This window comes from Doryrhamphus excisus, linkage group LG3, assembly GCF_037039965.1.
Source record: "Doryrhamphus excisus strain RoL-2023G ecotype Guam linkage group LG3, RoL_Dexc_Guam_v1.1, whole genome shotgun sequence".
In the NCBI taxonomy this organism is placed as follows: Eukaryota; Metazoa; Chordata; class Actinopteri; order Syngnathiformes; family Syngnathidae; genus Doryrhamphus; species Doryrhamphus excisus.
In genome coordinates, this window is record NC_136359.1 from 18582588 (window position 1) to 18604815 (window position 22228).

At 40.7% G+C, this 22228-nt stretch overlaps 3 protein-coding genes across 7 annotated transcripts; 2 read left to right on the forward strand and 1 right to left on the reverse strand.

The window, feature by feature from the left end:
• The first annotated feature begins 1288 nt into the window (after nucleotides 1–1288).
• On the forward strand, nucleotides 1289–9841 carry tmc2b (transmembrane channel-like 2b). Of its 3 annotated transcripts, XM_058070957.2 has the most exons (20): nucleotides 1289–1384; nucleotides 1517–1558; nucleotides 2965–3370; nucleotides 3453–3599; nucleotides 3996–4086; nucleotides 4167–4248; nucleotides 4328–4434; nucleotides 4503–4601; nucleotides 4719–4861; nucleotides 4945–5092; nucleotides 5242–5436; nucleotides 5526–5705; nucleotides 6491–6649; nucleotides 6724–6852; nucleotides 8115–8182; nucleotides 8273–8512; nucleotides 8574–8699; nucleotides 8813–8891; nucleotides 8982–9111; nucleotides 9180–9837. In XM_058070957.2, exons 1-20 carry the CDS (start codon nucleotides 1339–1341, stop codon nucleotides 9404–9406), a joined length of 2844 nt encoding a protein of 947 aa, XP_057926940.2. In that variant the 5' UTR covers nucleotides 1289–1338; the 3' UTR covers nucleotides 9407–9837. The 3 variants fall into 3 exon arrangements, with proteins under 3 accessions (XP_057926940.2, XP_078645953.1, XP_057926939.2); XM_058070956.2 differs by lacking the exons at nucleotides 1289–1384; nucleotides 1517–1558 and adding an exon at nucleotides 2589–2671 and having other exon boundaries at nucleotides 9180–9841; XM_078789827.1 differs by lacking the exons at nucleotides 8813–8891; nucleotides 9180–9837 and having other exon boundaries at nucleotides 8938–9069.
• A 3336-nt stretch (nucleotides 9842–13177) lies between these two features.
• Nucleotides 13178–15484, reverse strand: LOC144898286 (uncharacterized). Of its 3 annotated transcripts, none has more exons than XR_013627204.1 (4): nucleotides 15332–15484; nucleotides 14526–14772; nucleotides 13620–13787; nucleotides 13178–13454 (listed from the first exon to the last, which is right to left on the reverse strand). XR_013627204.1 is itself a non-coding variant. In XM_078789828.1 (4 exons), exons 2-4 carry the CDS (start codon nucleotides 14491–14493, stop codon nucleotides 13426–13428), a joined length of 300 nt encoding a protein of 99 aa, XP_078645954.1. In that variant the 5' UTR covers nucleotides 14494–14772; nucleotides 15332–15447; the 3' UTR covers nucleotides 13178–13425. The 3 variants fall into 3 exon arrangements, 2 of the variants coding, with proteins under 2 accessions (XP_078645954.1, XP_078645955.1); XM_078789828.1 differs by having other exon boundaries at nucleotides 14391–14772; nucleotides 15332–15447; XM_078789829.1 differs by lacking the exon at nucleotides 15332–15484 and having other exon boundaries at nucleotides 14391–15108.
• A 227-nt stretch (nucleotides 15485–15711) lies between these two features.
• anxa1a (annexin A1a) lies at nucleotides 15712–21695 on the forward strand. Its single transcript, XM_058071375.2, has 12 exons — nucleotides 15712–16066; nucleotides 16599–16679; nucleotides 18123–18213; nucleotides 18433–18527; nucleotides 18604–18717; nucleotides 18949–19039; nucleotides 19601–19680; nucleotides 20417–20561; nucleotides 20641–20736; nucleotides 20944–21002; nucleotides 21091–21213; nucleotides 21295–21695. The coding sequence occupies exons 2-12, from the start codon at nucleotides 16620–16622 to the stop codon at nucleotides 21352–21354; spliced, it is 1014 nt and encodes a 337-aa protein (XP_057927358.2). The 5' UTR covers nucleotides 15712–16066; nucleotides 16599–16619; the 3' UTR covers nucleotides 21355–21695.
• The last annotated feature ends 533 nt before the right edge of the window (nucleotides 21696–22228 follow it).

Sequence of the window (22228 nt, forward strand, 5' to 3'; positions counted from 1 at the left end):
ATCCCTGGTGTAAATGTTCTGAACATCAATCAAACATTTGCAATAATGCTTTTTGGCAAAAATATCAGACCTGAAACTTTGGGAAAAAGTACTTGGGAGAGAGTACTAGTCCCCCCTGCCCCTCCACCCCACTCCACTCACTCCACCTACGTGCAGATTGCCATGGCAACTCCAAAATGACAGCGCAAATGAGAAAAAAAGCAAAAATGAAATGTATGAAATTAATGCATGTTATGAGTACACAAAATGAGTACATGTTGGCAGGTGTGCAATACTGGATATGTCCTCAAAGAGTACCAAAGGTGTGACAAATTCAAGTTATTTTCTAACCAGTTTGTATATTAAAATGAAGTGTCACTTGTTCTGTTTCAGTTTGTCAAGAATAACTTGTTAAGAATAAATGTTGCATTTTGGTATATTTTATTACAAGAGTTTAAACCACCGTGCAAGTTGAATCGTAGCGTGGATCTGATATAGGCCAGGTTCTTGTGATACACTTGATTGGATACATGTCAGTGGTTGGGTTAAAAACGAGACACATTTGTAAATGTGACTCAAACTTGAATAAATATTTTAACTTTCCAGAAACACGCAACAGAGAAGGATGGATGTGGACCACAAGTAGATGGTGTACATAAACTGGGCCAAGAGGAGAAGCTGCAGGATGACAACTTGCTTGTTGGGGTAGAGGTGAGGGGCAGATTGGCTTCTCTTGTTCCGCTGCATTATTCAAAAGGACCCATCTGACATTTGACCATAGGCTAGTATAGTTGCTGCAACACTTTGTCAGGGTGACATCATTTACGCCTCAGTTTTATTTAGTAGTATCAAAACAATATTTATCCACTTTATTCTAGCTGTGATTGTCATTCCAAGACTTCAGGTACTGTAGGATGACATGTGGCCTCAGGTTAATTATTTGTATAAGCGACCATTGTTTACAATTGTTTATTTGTGTCAAAGCCACTTTCATTTTCCAGAAGTCAACATGCATCTCAATGCATGGTATTATTATTATTAATTATGTGAAAGTAAAAGTTAAGTCATTGTTTGTCATTTTGATTGACATGACCATTGTCTGTTTAAGTGTTGGTCAATTCTGTTTTTAACCTGTCGTCCTCGAATGATCCTTGTGTCGTGGAAGGTTGTCAAGGAGCAGTCCAAATAGGCGGACACTCTCACCTCACCCCACCTCTCCACCCCACCCCATCCCACCCATCCCATGTGTCTGTGTATGTGTGTCTTGTGTTTTTGCCTTCATTGATGGATCAGTATCCTTTGCTCATGGGAAGAGGAATAACTAAGGAATAAGAAAAAAGTATTAATCACTGATGAAGAATGCCTCCTAAGAAGAGGAATGACACAAAAATATATGTTGAAGATGGTGAGTATGATCTTTGGAACAGTTTTTCGAATACTTCCGCAAATATTCAAACTTCAAATATTCCTTGAATGGTGTATTATTTCTATGTGACTATTTTGCGGCTAATTTATTATTTTGTATTTATTATTCCAGTTGGGCTGGAGGTGGATGCTGTAATAGACAGTGGAAGTGAAGGTGAGTCGTCAGTGTTAGTTTTTTCTGGCCTTAACGTCAGTCTGCCTTCCCTGAGAGCATCAATCCAAACCGATGTTATTATGAGTGCCAAGACAGAATTTTCATACAGTATTTTGGAATCACTCTTCTTCTCTAGCCAAAAAAAGGTCAATATTTTGTTGAATCGCATTTAGCTGTGATCATAGCAAGCGTTCACTGTGGCATTTCTACAACTTCATGAATGTATGCACATACTCTACACCAGGACATGTGCCAGACCGGCTATATCTTTTGAATCGTCCAGCTGTAGTGTGTAAAAATCCACTGGCTCGTACTTCTAGCTTTTTAAAAACATCTTATGACATGTCATTGTTGTGTTGATAAACAGTCTTGTTTGATGAAGGTATCGTCAGTATAGTTTTTTCTGGCATTAATTGCTTCTCCAAAAAACTTGTAATTGCTTCTGCCTTATTTTTTCAACTGCACTAGTTTAAGAAATTATGGGCTCATAGTTCAAAACAATGCAATTGTTACAGCACCACATTAGAAGAATGGCTCTTATTGAGCACACAATATGAATGGAATCTTTAAGAGTAAATACTCTTAATGCACATCATAGTCATCAAACGTTCCTATTTGTATGTATAATTTACACAGAGCAAAGAACAACTTTGTGTCTGCAGTCCTGTCTGTGCTATGCAGGCGCTGTTCACATGATGACACATTCAAGTGCACTGCATAACTCTTGAGTGTTATTTAGGCTTTCAGACACCACTGTAGTCACACTGTGACAAGTTTTTATTCACATTCCCCATTCAGTTTCTATACTGTTTACCCTCATGAGGGTGGCAGGCATGCTGGAGCCTATCCCAGCTGTCTTGACGCGAGAGGCGGGATACACCCTGGACTGGTCGCCAGCCAATGACAGGGCACATTTAGACAAACAACCATTCACACTCACATTCATACCTATGGGCAATTTAAAGTCGCCAATTAACCTCGCATGTTTTTGGAATGTGGGAGGAAACCGGAGTAACTGGAGAAAACACACACACAGGGAGAACATGCAAACTCCACACCGAAATGCCCGAGCGACATTCCCCACAATTACCCTTTTTTGTTTTGTTGGGGAAGGTAGAAGCATTTTCTGTATTTTCTGAAACATTTTCCTTACTGTATATTCAAATTCAAATGAACACATAGAGTTGGGGTTATATGCCTTAGTTGAAAAACATTCAGAGATTCTTAACAATTTACTTACTTAAATCCATGTTTTTTTGTTACCATATGTATTAGATTGTACAGGTGTGCCTTGTGTTGTGACCATATGGGGAACATGTCTATTTACTTTTTCATGGTTGAATTACTCCATCAAACTGTCAAAAACAAACAAAAAAAACATCTAAAAATGAATGTCTTTGTTTTAGATGAGGCCAGGAAAAGAAGTAAAAACAGAAGAACAAAACCACAGCGTAAAGCCAAGCACTTCAGTGATGAAGAGGAAGAAGAGGAGGATGACGATGAGGATGAGGCACCGAGGAAGAGAGGAAAAAGGAAGAAAGCTAAACTCAGGGACAGCGATGAAGATGACGAGGAAGATAAGAGGAGTGTGAAAAGGAAAGCCTCCAAAGCTTCTAGGAAGAAAGCGACGCAGGAGGAGAGCGAAGATGAGAGCGAAGAAGACCACAGGAGGAAGAAAAAGGGGGGTAAATCCGTGCCCAAAAAGGACAAGGAAGAACAGAATAAAGAGAAGAAAGGGAATGGTAAAGGGAAAAGAGGGAATGATAATGATGGTGAGAAGGACAAAAAGAAGAAGAAGAGGACCTTGAGCAGGTGCAGTATTCTCAGAGATTCTAGCAATTTGTAGCATCTTGGAAAAGCCATGGCACATCATCACTTTTTCCCCTTTCAACAGCTCTTCATCCTCCTCTGACTCTAGTGAAGAGTCTCTGTCGGAGGGCGAGATGGCGATCTTGAAGGAAGAGGTAGAGGAGAAGAAGAAACTCATTGCCACATTAAGGAATAAACCATGGCGTATGAAGAGGAGACTTGTCGTGCTTAAGTAAAGGATGCAAATGAACAAGGCGCCTAACTTTAACTATCAGCCTCTCCTTACTTTTTCACCATCTCTGCCTTTTTAAATGTGTGCCTTTGTTCTCTTTTGACTTGTTTCATCATTTCATTTCAATCAAGCATTTGCTATGACCTGCAATGAGTCTCTTACTGGACTGTGGAGGAATTTTGGCCCACTCATCTTTGGAGATTTGTTGTAATTTCACCACATTGGAGGGTTTTCAAGCATTTTTAAGGTCATGCCGCAGCATCTCAATAGGATTCAGGTCAATACTTTGACTAAGCCACTCCAAAGTCGTTTTTTGTTTTTCTTCAGTCATTCGGAGGTGGATTTGCTGTTGCATTGTTCTCAATGCCAGCGACTAACTTTGGGTTTGTCCAATAGGGAGGCGCAGGAGTTTGTTGAAAGGTTTGAAGGTGCTCTTGGCAAAGGAAAAGGCAGGAGGCTATATGCATTCAAAGTCATGATGACCAAGGTAGTCAACATTTTTCTTTACTGATATTGGCAGCAACACAATAGTTGGAGATAATCTCACAATAATTCATTTTCTCCTAGAAATTCATCAAGTTCAAACGTGACTTTGAGAACTTCAAAACAGCCTGTATACCCTGGGAGAGGAAGATCAAGGAAGTAGAAAGTTGGTATCATGACGAGACATTCTCGTCTTAGTATAATGCAAATCAACATCTGATTTTCATCCATTTCTCTGCTTGTAGGTCACTTTGGATCTTCTGTGGCATCCTACTTCATATTTCTAAGGTGGATGTATGGACTCAACCTGGTTCTATTTGGGTTCATGTTTGGCTTGGTGGTCCTGCCTGAGGTACAATCATTTCATTTCATTGATTGATGATCAGATGCTATTGTTGACCTGCTTATCTTGTGTATTAGATTCTCATGGGTCTTCCTTATGGGGCCATTCCCAGGAAAACTGTACCCCGGGAGGAGCAGGAGAAAGCTATGGACTTCTCAGTGCTCTTTGAGTTTGGTGTGAGGATCCCTATGATATTTATCTGCTCACTTTGATGTCCAAGTATTAAATCAGTAATACTTAGTTTGATATGTAAGAAACACAGAAACAAACTACTGTATAAATGCCACCAACAGGGATACTGCAAATACTCTTTTTTATTCTATGGATTCTACAACAATGAGCGAACAATTGGTGTGCTGCAGTTCAGACTTCCTCTGTCATACCTTCTGGTGGGCGTCGGCATCTTCGGATACAGCCTGATGGTTGTCATTAGAACGTAGGCAATACACACACGTAGGGGCACGCCATTCAGATAGAAATGAATGGCCTTACATATTTGTTTTTTCATTTCATTTTCAGGATGGCCCGTAACTCTAATGAAGGAGGTGATGGTGCAGAAGAGGGAGAGTTTACTTTCAGCTGGAAGATGTTCACCAGCTGGGACTATCTGATAGGAAACCCAGAGACAGCAGACAATAAGTATGCCTCCATTACCACCAGCTTCAAGGTGAGACTGAAATGAGACCGATACAGTGTTTTCTTTTTGAATCAATAAAAAATTTAAATATACTTGCTGTGCATGTATTTCATATAATCTCATTAAATGTATTCTGGGATGTCACAAAGGGATGCTAAAAAATAATATTTACTGTGCAGGAATCCATTGTAGATGAACAGGAGAACCAGAAGGATGAGAACATCCACCTCCGTCGTTTCCTCAGGGTTCTCGCCAATGTTCTCATCCTGTGCAGTCTTGGAGGTAGCGGTTACCTCATTTACTTTGTGGTCAAGCGCTCCCAGGAGTTTGCTGATATGGATAATGATGAACTTTCCTGGTTTGAAAAAAATGAGGCAGGTTAACACAGAGCAATTTGTGTAGACATTGTGGTTTTAATAGTAAGGGAGATTGTTAACTGACTAACTATCAAATCATCAATCAGGTGGAGTTTGTCATGTCTCTCCTGGGGCTGGTGTGTCCCCCTCTTTTTGAAACCATCGCTGAACTAGAAGACTATCACCCTCGTATTGCTCTCAAGTGGCAACTGGGACGCATCTTTGCCCTTTTCCTGGGAAACCTTTACACCTTCCTTTTCGCCCTTTTCGATGAGGTCACTGCTAAGGTAAGACAAACAGCAACACTAACAGTTTAGTTTTACTATGGATTCTACCTACTACAAAGTACAAAATGGCCAGGCATCATTGTCCCTCAAAGAGCTTGTGATGCTCTTACAACACACTCCCATGTTTCACATTTACCTGTGGTTCCCATCCAAAAACAACTGTACTGAAATATATACGGGTTATATGAAACCATTATGCTACAGTTTTTGAAATGACTGAGTGGTTCAAGCCAGAATATTTGCCCTTTAAGATTGTTTGGTTTTTTACTACGTTCATTATTTTAAATCAAACAATAATTTACCAGCAATTGTCCTGTTAATAGTAAACCTTGCTGACCCCCTTCCTGTAGACACTCCCTTTTCTGGGTGTTTTAACTTGGCACCTGTGTACTTAAAAAAATAATATTGCCCTTACTGTAAATCTGAGAAACTTCATTTCACTTCTCATCTATCAGTGTGTTCGTCTGCTGTATGATATATTTAACTGAAATAGCTGATCCCAAAAACTAGTGATTTATAAAGGAAAATCTTGAAAATTATCAGGGGTGCCTAAACTTTTCATACCACTGTAGGTTAGAAATGTGGGACTGGTTGCTGATGGGCCTGTTCCAAGAACTACTTACGTTCCCTTCAGCAAGTTCTTAGGGAATCCCAGCTAGATTTAGACACATCTTCATTAGTTTTGGTCCATGTGTCTCTAGTTGGCTTCTGTGTGTGTTCAAGAATGCCTCTGCAGGACTAATAAACATTCTACTTATGATTTGCTTGCATTTTTTATTCTTTAGTTGGAGAGTGAGAAGTTGATCAAGAATGCCACTGAATGGGCGTTAAATGAGTACCGTGCTAACTACAGTACCCACTTCAACACCACAGACGTGCCTCCTCCAGATGTGCATCCAGCGGACGTTATCAGGGGACCCTGTTGGGAGACTGCCGTTGGCATTGTCAGTAGAAGTAATAAATGTAGTAGTAGTAACACACTTATCTGAAAAAGTGTTTGTGGATTTTTTTTTTTCAGGAATTTGTGAAGCTGATTGTGTCGGACATCCAAGTGACCTACTTGACCATCCTGATTGGGGACTTTCTGCGAGCTGTCATTGTCCGCTTCCTTAACTATTGCTGGTGTTGGGACCTGGAGGCTGGATTTGTAAGTGCTCTCAGCGCCTCCTTGTAGGCTACTGGCAAAAAGATGTATTTTTCTATTCAGAATTATCCATCAAACCCTTATGGTTTGTAAGTAATTCATGATTAATAACGGTAAGTTATTAATCAGTTAATCTTAAACGTGATTTAAATATACTATGTTTATACAATTAGTGCAGCGTGTTATTGAGGCTTGTGTGAGTACAAAGCCTGAGGTTCACCTGACACCTTCCTACGTCGTGTCAAGACAGATGATCCCAGTAGTGAGTGAAACATTGCACTCCAGTCCAAACTTAATTACAGGAAGAGAAAGAAACAAAATCAATTGGGAAGAGTACTCTTGCATGCGTTTTTATTAGGGATGTTTGGATCAGGGTTTCATGCAGCCAATAGCAATCCCCATCGTCCATCAGTGAAATCAGCCAATACCAATACCGATCCGGATCGTCCATGAGTGAATCGACTGATACTGATACCGATACCGATATTGGCATAGGGGTCACCGAGGTTTTTCCTTGTGAGAGCTACTTTTACAAAATGTGAAAAAAAATGGCCAAGAGCGACTAATTTCTGTAACATTTATTTTCATAGCCAAACAAAGCCAATATGCTTGTTTTACCACAACATTAACAAAATGCTCCACAACTCATGTTTTGTTTTTTTTACTGTGCATTTATTTCTACTCTTCTCACATTATTAACTGAAAACCTGAATGAAAAGCAAGTTTGCCCACCTCTGCTGGGTCCCTCCAGCCACATCCGCTGCCTTCTGAACCGCAAATGCAGCCGACCGCCTCTTCAGGCGCCTCTTCAGGCGCCTCTTCCTGCACCAGAAAGGCTACATAGTGTCTGCATGCTGCTAAATGTGTACTGAGGTGGGACTCATCTCCAAATTTTGCCTACAATTGCAAGCACAGCGGGTTGGGACCGGGGTTAAGTAGCCGCCTGACGGATCATCACATCACAAGCCTCAAACTCAACACACCCGCTTGCCCCCAAATACTGCACCTCACCCCAGTGAGACATATATTGAGGCATGTTTTGCCGGGTGCAAAACTTAAATAACTCTCACAAAAGCAGGAAATCCCACATACGCAGACATGCTTGTTCTGAATCCTGCAGCGGGGGTGGAGCTGATTTCTGGAGGGAATCTGCGTTTTTAAGCAAGTATCGGCCAATATCGATACTGTGGACGATCAATCAGAGCACCCCTACTTTTTATAATTTAAATGTTGTCATGTTAATTTAATTTTGTGTGTGTTTCCAGCCTTCATATGGAGAATTTGACATCAGTGGCAATGTGCTGGGCCTTATCTTCAATCAAGGAATGATATGGTACATTTCTCTTTGCATGATCTCTATGAGGCGCACAAAACTACACCACGTCAATGAACATTTACTGTGAAAAGCTGTTTTTTCTTTCAGGATGGGAGCTTTTTATGCTCCAGGGCTGGTGGGTCTGAACGTTTTACGTCTCCTGTGCTCGATGTACTACCAATGTTGGGCTGTGATGGCCTGTAATGTTCCCCATGAGCGAGTCTTCAAGGCCTCACGCTCCAATAACTTCTACATGGGTCTGCTGCTCCTTGTGCTCTTCCTCAGCCTGTTGCCTGTGGTCTACACAATAATGACCTTGTCACCATCGTTTGATTGTGGGCCTTTCAGGTCAGTGATGGATAGCAAGCTGTAAAGGAGCAATAATGATCAATAATAATTTGACCCGCAGCGGCCAAGAGAAGATGTATGATGTTGTCATGGAGACTATAGAACAGGATCTTCCCTCCTTCATTGGCACCATATTCAATTATGCCACCAACCCGGGTCTCATCATGCCTGCTGTTCTTCTTATGGTGTACGTATAAATAGCACTCACTAAATATTGATACACTTATTCATTGTTTTTGATTTGTTTGTTTGAATTTATCACACAATGCTTCATTTGAAACATTTTACTCTATGCAACAGGCTGGCTATCTATTATCTGAACGCTGTATCAAAGGGATACCAACAAGCAAATACGGACCTTAAAAGGAAGATGCAAATGGCGAGCATCAACATTCTCTTACTATGTTTAAATTGTTTCTTTCCAGCTGACGCACGCAAATTATTCTCAACAACTGGGTTTACACTTTAGGCTCGAGATGAGGAAAAGAATCGCAGGAACAACAAGGATAGCACTAATCAAGTCATGAAAGACTTGGAGGACCTGCTGCCAGACAAATCTTTGATACCACCTCCGACTGAGGAAGAGCCACCCCCGCCTGGTATGTTCAGTATAAACACACACATGCACATAACTTTCTCTACTATGTCATCATTTTTTCCCTCTCAGATGTTGTCATTGAGAAGGGCACCAAGTCTCCAAAAATGAAGCCAGGTGGAGCAGCAGCCAACGGGAAAGGGGTTAACCTTCAAAGAGATGTTTCATTGGCTGCTTCCAATCCCAGAGGGCCAGTGACCCGGGCCCCTGGACCAAGAGGAAGACCTCCAGGAAATGCAAGGGGGCCTCAACCAGGACCTGGTGGAGGAAGAGGCCGAGGCAGGCCTCCAAGACAATAGAAGTCCAAAGTCCATTGATAGACATTAAAGAGTCAGGGCGAGCATGGTGGAACATTTGGTTAGTATGTCTGACTTGCAGAAAGAAGGTTCATAATTTAATTCTATGTTCTGTCTGTGTGGATGTTGTTGTATGTTGTCCTTGTTCTTGCATGGTACTCAGGGTACATGTATGTTGTCACTGACTGGCAGTCTAGTGAGCTGGGATAGGCTCCAGCTTCCTTGAGACCATGAAGAAGCTAAGGAGAAGAAAATTAATGAACAAATTATAATTAGAATAGATTAAGAATGGCCATCTGTGATTAAATCAGTAAATATATATTTATACAAAGCAAGAAAAAAAATGGTTTTACAACACATCTGAAGAGTGGTCACTGGTTGTGGATATGGAGAAGCATATGTGTTGATTTCGTTTGGAAATCTGTGTAAATAGTAAGTTTGTAAATACTTTTTTAAAATAACCACTATTAAAAGTATTCTATTCCGCATCAAATGTCTTTCACTGGTGTATGGTTATGGTGTGGTCCAAATGAAGGCTACTTTATCACCATCTAAATAGCACCATCTAAATTATATTTCCAAAAATTTCTGGCAGAACCAGAATTTCTTCATTTGGGGGGCCAAGGTGAGACCATTACTCACATAGGAGTGGCAATAAGTTGATACCTGAAATGTGCAGATGGGGTGGTCACGGCCACCCCTGGTCATCACGAAGCAGATAGATATTAAAGTGAATGTATATCCTACATATCTGTTTTCTTCTCCATGAGTTTCAAAGGCTTAAAGTTTTAGTTGTCATTTATTTATTACTTGTAGTCAAATATGTGCCTCAACAGTTGAAATACCGTTGACGCTACTTTAGCTTTTAGTGACCTCCAGCGGCAGCTTGGCTCACTACAGGCAAGGAAGATTGCAACTTTAGTCAGGTGAAAAAGTGCCAAAACCCAAATTATGAAATGTTTCATAATTTATTACACAAATACTAGTCTCTAGCGACTAACAAAATATACTGGTGTTATGTTTCCCCTCCCAAGTAGAACACAAACTGATGAAATAAAGGTTGCTAAGGGGGAACCTAACCTAAATTGCATGTAAATCAAAACTGGGTCTCAGGTTGTAAAAGGTGGCATGGGAATATCAATTCTTCCTGACACCCACTAAGACTATCAAAATCATAGAACAAAAAAAAACAGTTAAAGAAAAGAGTGGAAATCAGTGGACCAAGGAAGGCCAAAACACAAAATCCCACACAGCACAGTTTATTCTCACTAAATATCACTAAAATCAAACATGGTGAATATGCTGCATGAATTATTTTTTTCTGATGTTCCCTCTGAGACAAGTGTGCTCGCCATGATATTGATGTTGGTGATACCAAACCCGTAAAAACAACCTGCATACAGGGTCAATCCTGAAAAACGTGCCCTGATGCAGTTTTTTTTTGCTTCTTTTTTGTGAGTGTGTGAGAGTCAACACCCTCAGTTGACTCTCTTAGTATTTAGTGAGAATAAACTGTGCTGTGTGGGATTTTGTGTTTTGGCCTTCCCCTGGTCCACTGATTTCCACTCTTTTCTTTAACTGGGTTTTTTTGGGGTTCATTTTGACAGACTTAGTGGGTAGCAGGAAGAATTGATATTGATATATTATTGATATTGATATATTATCAATATAGTTTAGGTTAGGTTCCCCCATAGCAACCTTTAATTTCACCAGTTTGTGTTCTACTTGGGAGGGCAAACATTTGGTTGCTCTAAAGTTCTGAAAATTGAACACTGCATGTACAATGGACCTCAATTTGGAGTCCTTAGTTGCAACCCCCACTTAGGAGGTACTCAACCTTTGTAAGAAGGCAGATATGTCGATAATTACTGTTCAGTATGGCATCACAGTCAAGCCAAGCAGCAGTAAGAATGACATTAAAGAGGCTGGTTTCTTATTTGTTGGAGAAGCACGTTCTCCCTGATGACTCTGAGGCAAAATCAGAGGATAGTGATGAAGAAGGTGAAACTGACCTTGCTGAGGATGTTCCATTAAAACAATTAGAAATGAAACTCAAGTTGGAACCACTAAAATTGGAACATAAATATAAAAGGAGCGAACAGCAGAAAAGACATAGCAGTTTAAAGGAATTAGAACTTGAACAACTCAAAAAACTAAACAAAACTCATAACTTTTAGACATATTATGAAATAGTTACTCTCAGAGTTATATATAAGTACAGCACAGTGTCCCAAGGTGGTGCTGTGGCCAGGTCAAAGAAGTCATTAGGCAGGTCCAAGAACATCATGTCATTTCAGCTCCTCCTCTTAACTGTGCCTTTTCACACAAATACAAATATATTGTTTTTAACTATGCAGCGTTTGAATTGAAACTAATGCAGTCACATCTGGATGGTGGCAGTGTACAAATACATGGTGAGGAAAGTATATCCAAAAGATATACAAATGCCCTTCTGTGGTTAATTCATGTCCTCTTCCAGTCAGCACTCTTCCTCTCCATCTTCTTTTGGTAGATGTCTAGGATTGCTTTCAGAGTGTTCATCTTGAACTGGTAATGATATTTGATCCATCCTCTACACAGAGTACACATCAGCATATTCCATTAAGAACTGCATTACTGGTGTGTGCGTACATACTTGTACAGCCTCAAACCAGTGTTTTCTTCTAATGTGGAAATCCTCTTTGCTTTGCACTTTGTGATTGTTTTTTTCTAAGTAAACTGCCTCTATATGCATGGAATAGTAAGTGGCATAACCTGGTAAGAAATATCACAGCAGGCCACAAAAACAGCATCAGGGTAGCCATGTGAGTATGAGCAGGAACACAACAGTACAACCATTGTTTGTACAATGAACACGGTTCATAACAGACCCAGAGTATTCATTCATTCATTTTCTACCACTTATCCTCACAATGGTAGCGGGGGTGCTGGAGCCTATCCCAGCTGTCTTTCGGTACACCCTGGACTGGTCGCCAGCCAATCACAGGGCACATATAGACAAACAACCATTCACACTCACATTCATACCTATGGACAATTTGGAGTCGCCAATTAACCTAGCATGTTTTTGGAATGTGGGAGGAAGCCGGAGTAACCGGAGAAAACCCAAGCATGGATGGGGAGAACATGCAAACTCCACACAGAGATGGTTGAGGGTGGAATTTAACTTGGGTCTCCTAGCTGTGAGGCCTGCACTCTAACCACTCGGCGACCGTGCAGCCCTAGAATATTCAATTATTCAATTTTTTTCCCCAAAATGTGCTCTACTGTCATATGTACTTTACTGAGCATATGCAGTGTAGTATGCATAACTATTAATTTTACTGTAAATAAAACACAGATATTGTGACTTGTTTACTGACAAAAAAATCACTTTATTATATGCATTGTTCATATTGATTGTTCAGTACTGCTAAATGTCAGGGATATGCAGTAAATTAGACTGTAGGGAAAAGCCTACAAAATAAACATAGTTCACACTAATAATAGAACTATGGTGCACACATTACCAGAATGTTTACCCTGATTATAGAACTATAATACACATAAGTTCTGAATAATTTGTCAATCTGGCAAATTGCACAACATTCGGATAAAATCACCCGTGTTGCAACCTGATTCATCATTGTGTCATTTAGTTTGTTTTTGGAGAATCAGTAAACGTGTTCTGCTAAATGTTTATTAGGTATTAAATGTCTTATTTAATGTCTGGTCTGAACCATTTAAAATGTGATGGGGAAAATGAGACACAGCTTCATAGCAATGTTTTTCCAGTTTTATGATGCATGTTTATTATACAGTTTGTTGTGTATATACAGAAACAAAGTAAATTGTCTGGGGCTGAAGCACTGAATAGATGATATTGATCTGTTTATTTTTATTCTTTGAAAATAATCCACCATTGTGGCTTATCTTATTGAAGGTATTGATCAGTGGCATCAAAGGCCTCCTCAAATTTGTCTGTAACATTTCCATCCCTCCCCCTCATCTGTGTTTTCTCAAACAGGAATGTGGGTGTGTCGTCACAATGTCACTGCCTTCTCAGAAGCACCTTTCAGGGGAGACACAGAGATTCTTATTCAGCGTAAAAAAATGATAAGACATTGTGAATCATCACATGAGTGAGTTTTTTTTTACAGTTAATATAGTTGATACGTCATCTTTTGGCTCATTTAAATTCAAGTTATTTAGTGTGCTTGAATATGGGTAGTCTGACCTGATGTGTTGTTCCTATTCCCGTTTACTTGATGTGACCTCTCGTCTGGAGACTGTGGTACGCTTCCTGGTAAATCCAGCTCGTATGTCATCACAGAGTCCGATGTCGACTGTGTGGACATGGCAGGGTCCTCTGGGCAAGTGGATGAGTTATCAATCATCCAGGCACCTTATTGAAATATGATATCAGTTTAGATGAGGAGCAAAAAGGCCAAATAATGGAAGTAATCTAATGTTTTATTGCAGGACTAAAAACAAGATTAAGGTCTTTGAATGGAAGCTCATGTTTTTGGCATGAGATCAGCGTTTTATGTAATCCTAAGAACAAACAGGCAGTTTGTACGAGTTCCTTGTGAAAACATGAGGGCAAAACTGGTATTAGTCTCTACTAGTTTTTGCCTGCACCCTTTTGTAGGGGCCTCTGAATCAACCAGAACCTGCTGGAACATTATATTTGTTTATATTTCAATGAGCACTCCAATCTTGCATACTTGACAGCCATCTAGCTGTCACGTGCATATACATAACACAGCAAAAGTATTGGGACACAATTTTCTTCTGCTTATGTGGGTCTGGGTTGCTGGGGCAACACTCTCAGAAGAGAGTGTTGCGAGTGTCATCTTTCCAGATGACCGAGCTATCACTGAGCTTTTGATTAGCTTCCTGAAATGCCAATTGTTTTTATTTATAGAAATGCACATAATGCAATTGAATGCATAAAGCAGTACATTCTGGGTATGCGTCCATGTTTTGTTGATTGTTTAGTACTCACATTTCTTGCCTGCAGGGGCCACAGAGTGATGTCTCCCTACTTTCTTTCCCAGGAAGGTCAGTGTGAAGGATCCAGTTTCAGATCCAGGAGAGTTTACATACATTTTTTAAAAATTGTGTTGCTGATGGTGATTACCTGTTCTCCGAGCAGTTCTGATCCCTTGTGTGCTTCAGTTGTGGTGCCTGGGTGCTGACCCGGAGGAGGAGCAAGATCTGATCTGATTGTCTGACAGTGGAACCAAACTCTCCACAGTCTTTAAATATTAAACCCCTGGAGATGAAGTTTCACTCCGTAGTGGCCTTAATCCCACAGTTTGATCGTGTGTGAGAGGAAGCCGCTCATAGTCGTCAGGTTACATGTGGGTAAATCAACCGTGCCATCTCTGTCCCAGGCACACACACACACACCTATGTTAAACACACAACTCAACACAAATCTTTACAACACTGTATATTGTCATGCCACAATGTAACTGCCATAGTAGTGGAACACTAACTTTTTAGTTTGTGTTAATATCACTTTCTGTTGAAATTGTATATTTTAGTGATGGATACTGTCATATTTTATTACTGACAGAATTTCTAGATGTCTTTTTTCACAATCTGATAAAGCTCTGATGAACTCATTATAACATGAGACCAAAGATTTTCCAGGGGAGTCTTTGGTAGTTTGGTAGTTGGTGGCTCAGGTGGGATTTCGGTTCACCTAAAATTTTGATACCCTAAAAATTCAGAAGCTATTTTGGCTAAAAGAGTCATCTATCCATCTGTTTTCTATGCCGCTTATCCTCACTCGGGTCACAAGTATGCTGGAGCCTATCCCAGCTGACTTCAGGGGAGAGGCGGGGGACACCCTGGACTGGTTGCCAGCCAATCACAGGGCACATATAGACAAACAATCATTTACACTCACATGCATACTTATGGACAATATAGAGTCACCAATTAATCTAACATGTTATTGGAATGTGGGAAGAAACCGGAGTACTGTTTTGGTAAAAGCTAGCATGAGCAAAATTTTCATAGCCATTCAACTTGTGGTAGGTATGAACGTTTAACGTCAACAAATGTGTTGCACTTTAAGTGCACACATGTTAAACCTAATAGGTTTCACAGTCGTGATGGCAAACTCGATTCCTTTTGCAGACTCGAGTTCTTATGAGTCACTCACTGAAGTGAATCGGGTACTCAACTCCCTCACAAAGCGCATGTGCAGAACGCGACCTGTTAGATACTTGGCCGGCCCTCTTGAGAGAAAGTCGAATCTTTGAATCAGAGTCCCCGAGATGCAGCTCCGGCAGGGAGGTGGGAAACAGAGTTGATTTTAGGTTAGGACCAGATTTGTGGTCTTTCCACCAGGCTAATACTTTCATACATATGCAGTTAAAGTAGCACTAGCACAATTAATGGCATGTTACCTGATTTCCTTTTTTGAAGTTTGCTCGCGGTGAATGGAGACGAGTCCCTATTCAGTCAAAACAAACCAAACAAACCAAATATTTCACAGTCACTGAAACTCAGTAATGGTAGGCGGTGTTTAAGTCCAAGTTAGGAGGGACTGTGGGCCGGGCTCGGTTCTAGGTGGAGTTTATCATGCGTATAAATGATCTTTCTCTGCTTTGCTGCCGCCCCTGCAAACTCAGTCACACCTAAACGTCTCCCTTTTGTTACGGCACGGTAAGTTCCAAGAAACAATGTCAACACTGTTGTCTAGATTCTTTCTTTGACATTTAAATGCATGTTTGCGGTTTGTTTGTGAGATTTAAGCACTTACGTTCATCTTATGTGGGTGTGACTAAAGAGACGCCTGGATCTTTACTTTTTATGTATAATATACACGTAAGTAACACTCACTTATTATGTTGATGAATTTTACTTTAAACTACACGGAATGTGTCATAGAATCCACGCACAACTTATATCCGTGTTAGTGTTGGACGTGGGTGTGGCCAGGCACCCTCCATATGATTGCCATCATGGAAAACCACATTATGTAAACCTACTGTAAATGTGCACAGCCAAAGCCAGCACATTGTCCTATATATCTTTGTATATATGTATATGTATATATATATATATATATAGATTTTACATTGTCCTCCTTTCACAACACACATCTTTTATTCAATAATAAGCCTGTAGACTATTGTTTTTTATTCTATTTGTTCCATACATGTCTCTCCTAAGACATTTGACTCTCTCCTAATAGAATCCTGCATCCAGCCCCACCATGTCTTTCATCAGAGAGTTCATGATGCAGACGGTTTATCTCGGCATGCCAGATGAGTCAGTAAGTCGCTGTGGTTCTGTTCCAGTTGCTAAGGCCAACCACCCTGTTTGTTCCCTTTTTTCTCTTCCTGTGGTATGCTCTCGTGGTGGAAATTTTCTTGGCAGAGTTTAGAGCAAAGAAACAGGAGGGAACATTTCACAAGATAGCCAGGAGTTACTGTAAAGTTTAGCTCGGGAAGGGAGTGGTGAGGCAGAGCAAGGAGAAATGATTACATATAGGAACATGACAGATCAGGACTATTTTCACTCCCCAAAAGTAAAAAAAAAAATAGCATTTGTATGTCTTGTGAATGTGTGACTCATCAGAGCTGGAATTTGAGCCCCTCCCTTTCTAAACTCCACAAACCATGAAATGCTGCTCACCATTCTCCTGCTTGGACGGTTGCTCAAGGTGGAATTTTGTTATTTTACCAAGATACTTTACTTCTCTTATACTTTAATGCAAGACTTGCATATTAAAAACCATCGTGTTTACATTCTAGTGATATGGAGATAAAGGACAAGACAGTCACAAGACAGTTCCAAGAAGGAACATAATATGTGCCAGGGGTGCCCAAAGTGTATCCCGGCAGCCATGTTTTTATTGTCCATTTTATTGCACATTGACCACAGTCGGGACATGTTGGCCTCAGGAAAGTGGGAAACTGGGTTTGAATCTCCGCTTGAGCATCTCTGTGTGGAGTTTGCATGTTCTCCCCGCGCATGCATGGATTTTCTCCGGGTACTACAGTTTCCTCCCGCATTCCAAAAACATGGACAAAAAATTGTCCATAGGTATGAATTAAAGATGGCTGACAATATTGGGCCACCAATATATTGGCCCAATATCAGCATAGAAATATGACCTCTGTATCAGATTTAGTCCCAAAAATGAAAGCCAATATTGAAATGCTGAATAGATGAACATTAATGTTGACCAGGATGACACCTCAGTGCAAACCCGCCTCCTTTGTGTTCCTGGATGCTCTAACTGCAGTGAAGCCGCTCTTAGCCATTTAGTAAAGCATAATTTGAAGTTGTTGACATTTTTGCCAACTTGTGCTCACGGCACGTAAAAATGTGCTTGAATAAACAAACTGAGCTGCTTGAACGGCAGCCACTCTTGGTGGCGGTGTTAATTCCACTACAAACACACATACATACATACACACACACACACACACACATAGTTTATTACTCTCTAAGAGAAATTGATATTTCCAGCAGCTCTGAAAAAATGGGGTTCTGTATTTGCGCCGCACAAAAGATGACCTCATCAAACCTCCTCCTAAGTGTGTAGACAAATAACAGTTTCACCAATAGCAGGTTAGCTTGGAGATTCCATCCATTTTCTAGATATGCCGCCTATACTCAGTAGGGATGTAATAATTCCCAGAAGTAAGCAAGTAAGCATTCGCCACTGACTGGAAGACACTGTCAAACACAAATCTGTGTTGTGTCACAGGTATTAAAGAATGAGGGGACAGTGAAGGCAGCACGTGACTTCAGTGCCAGTGGCGATGCAGCAGTCATGGACCAGGCAATCAAGGCAAAAGGTGAGAATGCTTTGGGTCCCAAAAGGAAGGCCTGCACCAACTTGTCCTGTCATAGAAATGTGACATCTTGGAGAAAGAAGGGCTACCTTTTTGTTTTCAGTGTTTAGCACACCCTGCTGGCAGATATTCATAACTACAACTTTGTCAGAGAAATGCTGCACAAGTTGTGTTGTATTTTGTTATGTTGTGTTTGTATTTTACTTGATATCATCTGTGCAGGTGTTGACGAGAACACTATTATTGAAATCCTGGTGAAGAGGAGCAATGAGCAGAGGCAGAAGATTAAAGAAGCGTACCAACAGGCCAATGGAAAGGTAAGGAAATGGTGGTAAAGTACACACAGAATTACACACGCAATGACTTTTTGTTTGCCTTCTGTTTACATTGAAGCCTCTGGAGGCAGCACTGAAGAAGGCTTTGAAGGGAGATTTGGAAGACGTGGTCATGGCTCTGCTAAAAACACCAGCCCAGTATGATGCCCAGCTGCTGAAAATGGCCATGAAGGTACATGTGCACACATGTGTGTACACACTGCACCACACCCTTCCACATAGTCATTTAGCGGAGGGAAACTGCTGTTGTTGCACTTTGGAGGTCAACACTGATTTTTAGTCTGGCTCACAGCCATCTCCACCCACTTCCATGTATTCATGTTGGCTCGTCCCAGTAGGATGGCTGTTGATGAAATTATAGTACTTCTGCATTAACCCCTTTATACTTGATTGATTGTTTTAGGGCATGGGGACTGATGAGGACACCCTGGTTGAGATTTTAGCCTCCCGAACCAATACAGAGATTCTGGATATAAAGAAGGCCTACAAAGAAGGTGTGTTGTGTCAAACAGCAGTCTTCGGTTTCGTTCCATTTTTGATTGGAAATACACCATACAGTATATCTCACCACTAGCTTAGTTATTTAATTACTTTTTTTCACAGAACCGAATAAATACATAACCATTTTCCATGAAACTTAGTGGAGAGTGGGTGCATGGGCCAATTAACAACCTTTTAAATTTTGGTAGAGTTCTCATCCATGAATGAATATTAACATAGTTGTAGTTTTCCCATAGAGGGTCATTACAATATTGCTAAAACAAGTTGAACGGTAGCTTTAGGCTTTCGCAAGTATACTGTATGGGAATAGCTTACAACCAATGTTCCCTCTAAACTGCGTGCATGCGCAATTGTGCACTGTACCTGGTTTACTGTCCTTTTGAACCCACTCGTATACAAAATACCACAGAATTGAAGTTGGACTACCTCAACTTCTGAGACCGCAGGAATGCTCAGGTCGTTTTTGTGCATGCTCAGACACTTGAAAAACTACAGGAAATATTGGTTGCAACATTACGAAACACATACTTACAAATGTTTGTGTCCCCTAAAAGATTACAAGAAGGACCTGGAGGAAGACATCAGATCTGACACCAGTGGCGAGTTCAGAACTGCACTCCTTACGCTCTGCAAGGTACGTGTGAGTCCACGTGTACTGTAGTCACTCTTTATTTTTGTTACAGGATGTGTGAGGCGGATCTTGTTCATTAAGCCTTTCTTTAAAAGCTCTAGGATGGTCTTAAGTTAAAGAAACATAACACTCCCTTGTTGTTACAACTATAGTGATGGGTTCTTGACATAAATTCCACACATGCAAATAGTAGCACTCCACATTCATATGTCACTATATGTAATTGTACAAAATAATACTTTGCATTGCAGTAACATTTTTTTTATGATTTAATTTTTACACAATTTGGAGTCTGTGGACCAGAGACTAGGCCTTAACTATCGCTAGGTAGCTGTTGCCAGAGAGACAGTGGAGGCAAAATGTGTAAACAAAGGTGGTAGAATAGTCCAACTTCAATATGACTCAAAAGTAAGCAATCGCAATGCTGGCATCGACAGGCTCAATTCACTCCACATTTCACAGACTATTTTTCCATTCTCACGGTAATAAGTGACGTCCTTGTCAACCCAATACAGGACACAGGTACTTTAACTTGTTTATTACAGAGAGGCCGTTTTTTCTGAATGAAGAATCTTGTCACGTTTTATTCTGGCAAGATATTGTGTCACGAGAGCTTGTGACACCCCCACTTAATTAGTTATCTTGTATGACCATCTATTGTCTGGAACTAAAGTTAAGTATTTCATGCTGTAGGATGCTGTATGTATTCTGAGCTCTGTAAGGTTTTTGTTTATCACAGGCTAACCGCACCGAGGTAGTGTGTGATCAGCTGATTGACAGTGATGCCAGGTCTCTGTATGAGGCTGGTGAGGGCAGGAAAGGCAAAGACTGCTCCGTCTTTATTGAAATCCTCACCAGCAGGAGCGCCCCTCATCTCCGTCAAGGTCAGCTACGTTGTCACCCTCTTCTGCAGTGTCTGTCTTCTTAGTGCACGTCTCATGCTCCGCCTCTCTTATCATTCAGTGTTTGAGAGGTACTCAAAGTACAGCAAGGTGGATGTGGCCAAAGCAATTGACCTGGAGATGAAGGGCGATATTGAGAATTGCCTCACAGCAGTAGGTAAAGACACAATCTTATGCTGAAACATAATTACCTGTACTGCGATTGGCTGGCGACCAGTCCACAATGTACCCTTCCTCTTCCCGAAATCAGCTGGGATAATCTCCAGCAGCCCCCCGCCATCTCAGCGAGGATGAGCTGCATAGAAAATAGATGGATGGATGAAATATATTTAATGTATATCTGTTTTATTTTGGATCATTTTAGTCAAGTGTGCTGGGAGCAGGCCTGCTTTTTTTGCTGAGAAGCTCTACTTGGCCATGAAGGTGTTGTAGCCCATACCACGAACCATAAAAGATATTGCACCATCTTCTCATTGTCTCAGAGCCTTATTGACTTTTGTCTGATCTTCAGGGATCCGGAACCCGCAAAAACATTCTTACCCGTATCATGGTGAGCCGCTCCGAAAAAGACTTGAAACTAATCAAGGATGAGTACAAGAAGAAATACGGCAAAACACTGTACCAAGATATTCTGGTGAGATAACCTGAGAGTTTTAAAAGCACCTACTATATACTGTATTATACCTCTTTTTAAACTATATTGACTTTTTTTCAGGATGACACTAAAGGAGACTATGAGAAGATTCTGCTGGCTCTCTGTGGGAGTGAGAACTGATTTCTCATCTGACTATGAGCTCACATACAGCCGATAAGGTCATGTAACTGAACAATTGCGTCCAATGCCCAGCTGTGTCAAATATGTAACCTACTGCCATGATAAGTAGTCGATAACAACAGCAAAGAGCAAAGACTAACACCAATTTAGCATTGCTTCAGCACATTTTCTTTGAATTTCATTTTAAACCCAAAACACTGTTACCTCACCATACATTCATTTGATTTAGCCATCAGATGGACGTGCAGATTGTGTTGGTTAGGTGGAGTGACATAATTGGTGCAACTGGTGCTTGTAACCGAAGGAGCTTTGACATCCTGCAAATAAAAGCTTTTTTTCTATGTGGTCTATCTTTTTAACACACTAACATGAAATCTGTCAGATGCAAATCAATCATCCATACATGTGAGCTGGAGCCTATCCCAGCTGATTTCAAATGTGAGGCAATGTATACATCGGACTGGGTGCCAGCCAATCACAGAGCACACATAGACAGACAACCACTCACACATGTATTCACGCCTAAATGCTTAACATATATGCATGTTTTTGGAAGAACAAGAACAGAAATAACCTGGATCTGAGATGTAGATATGTTAACCGCAAACACTGTGCTGACCAGAAATCACCCATAAGTTAAAAAATACTATGTCAGCAGTTTTGTAAAAACAACAGTTAATATTTTTTTAATGATCAAAAACGTTTTCTCAATACATTCCTTGTGAATATAAGTCACAGAGCAACCACCCTGCTTTATCAAATGTGAATTTTTTAAATGGCAAATTATCAGGGTTGCCAGACTTGAAACAACATATGGAACACGACGCCGTTTTTTTTTACGTCGAGAAGGGGAGCAATAAGTCCCCCACCTGGC

What these genes read in the sequence shown, in the direction of transcription:
- tmc2b (XM_058070957.2), top strand. Translation starts at nt 1,339, where the DNA reads ATGCCTCCTAAGAAGAGGAATGACACAAAAATATATGTTGAAGATG. An exon ending in GGGACCTGGAGGCTGGATTT is followed by an intron (nt 6,853 to 8,114) that starts GTAAGTGCTCTC and finishes GTGTGTTTCCAG; the next exon opens with CCTTCATATGGAGAATTTGA. An exon ending in TTTGATTGTGGGCCTTTCAG is followed by an intron (nt 8,513 to 8,573) that starts GTCAGTGATGGA and finishes TTTGACCCGCAG; the next exon opens with CGGCCAAGAGAAGATGTATG.
- anxa1a (XM_058071375.2), top strand. Translation starts at nt 16,620, where the DNA reads ATGTCTTTCATCAGAGAGTTCATGATGCAGACGGTTTATCTCGGCATG. An exon ending in AAAGAAGGCCTACAAAGAAG is followed by an intron (nt 19,040 to 19,600) that starts GTGTGTTGTGTC and finishes GTCCCCTAAAAG; the next exon opens with ATTACAAGAAGGACCTGGAG. An exon ending in GAATTGCCTCACAGCAGTAG is followed by an intron (nt 20,737 to 20,943) that starts GTAAAGACACAA and finishes GGATCATTTTAG; the next exon opens with TCAAGTGTGCTGGGAGCAGG.
- LOC144898286 (XM_078789828.1), bottom strand. Translation starts at nt 14,493, where the DNA reads ATGTATGTAAACTCTCCTGGATCTGAAACTGGATCCTTCACACTGACC. An exon ending in GGCCCCTGCAGGCAAGAAAT is followed by an intron (nt 13,788 to 14,390) that starts GTGAGTACTAAA and finishes TATTTCAATAAG; the next exon opens with GTGCCTGGATGATTGATAAC. An exon ending in GAATAGGAACAACACATCAG is followed by an intron (nt 13,455 to 13,619) that starts GTCAGACTACCC and finishes CTCCCCTGAAAG; the next exon opens with GTGCTTCTGAGAAGGCAGTG.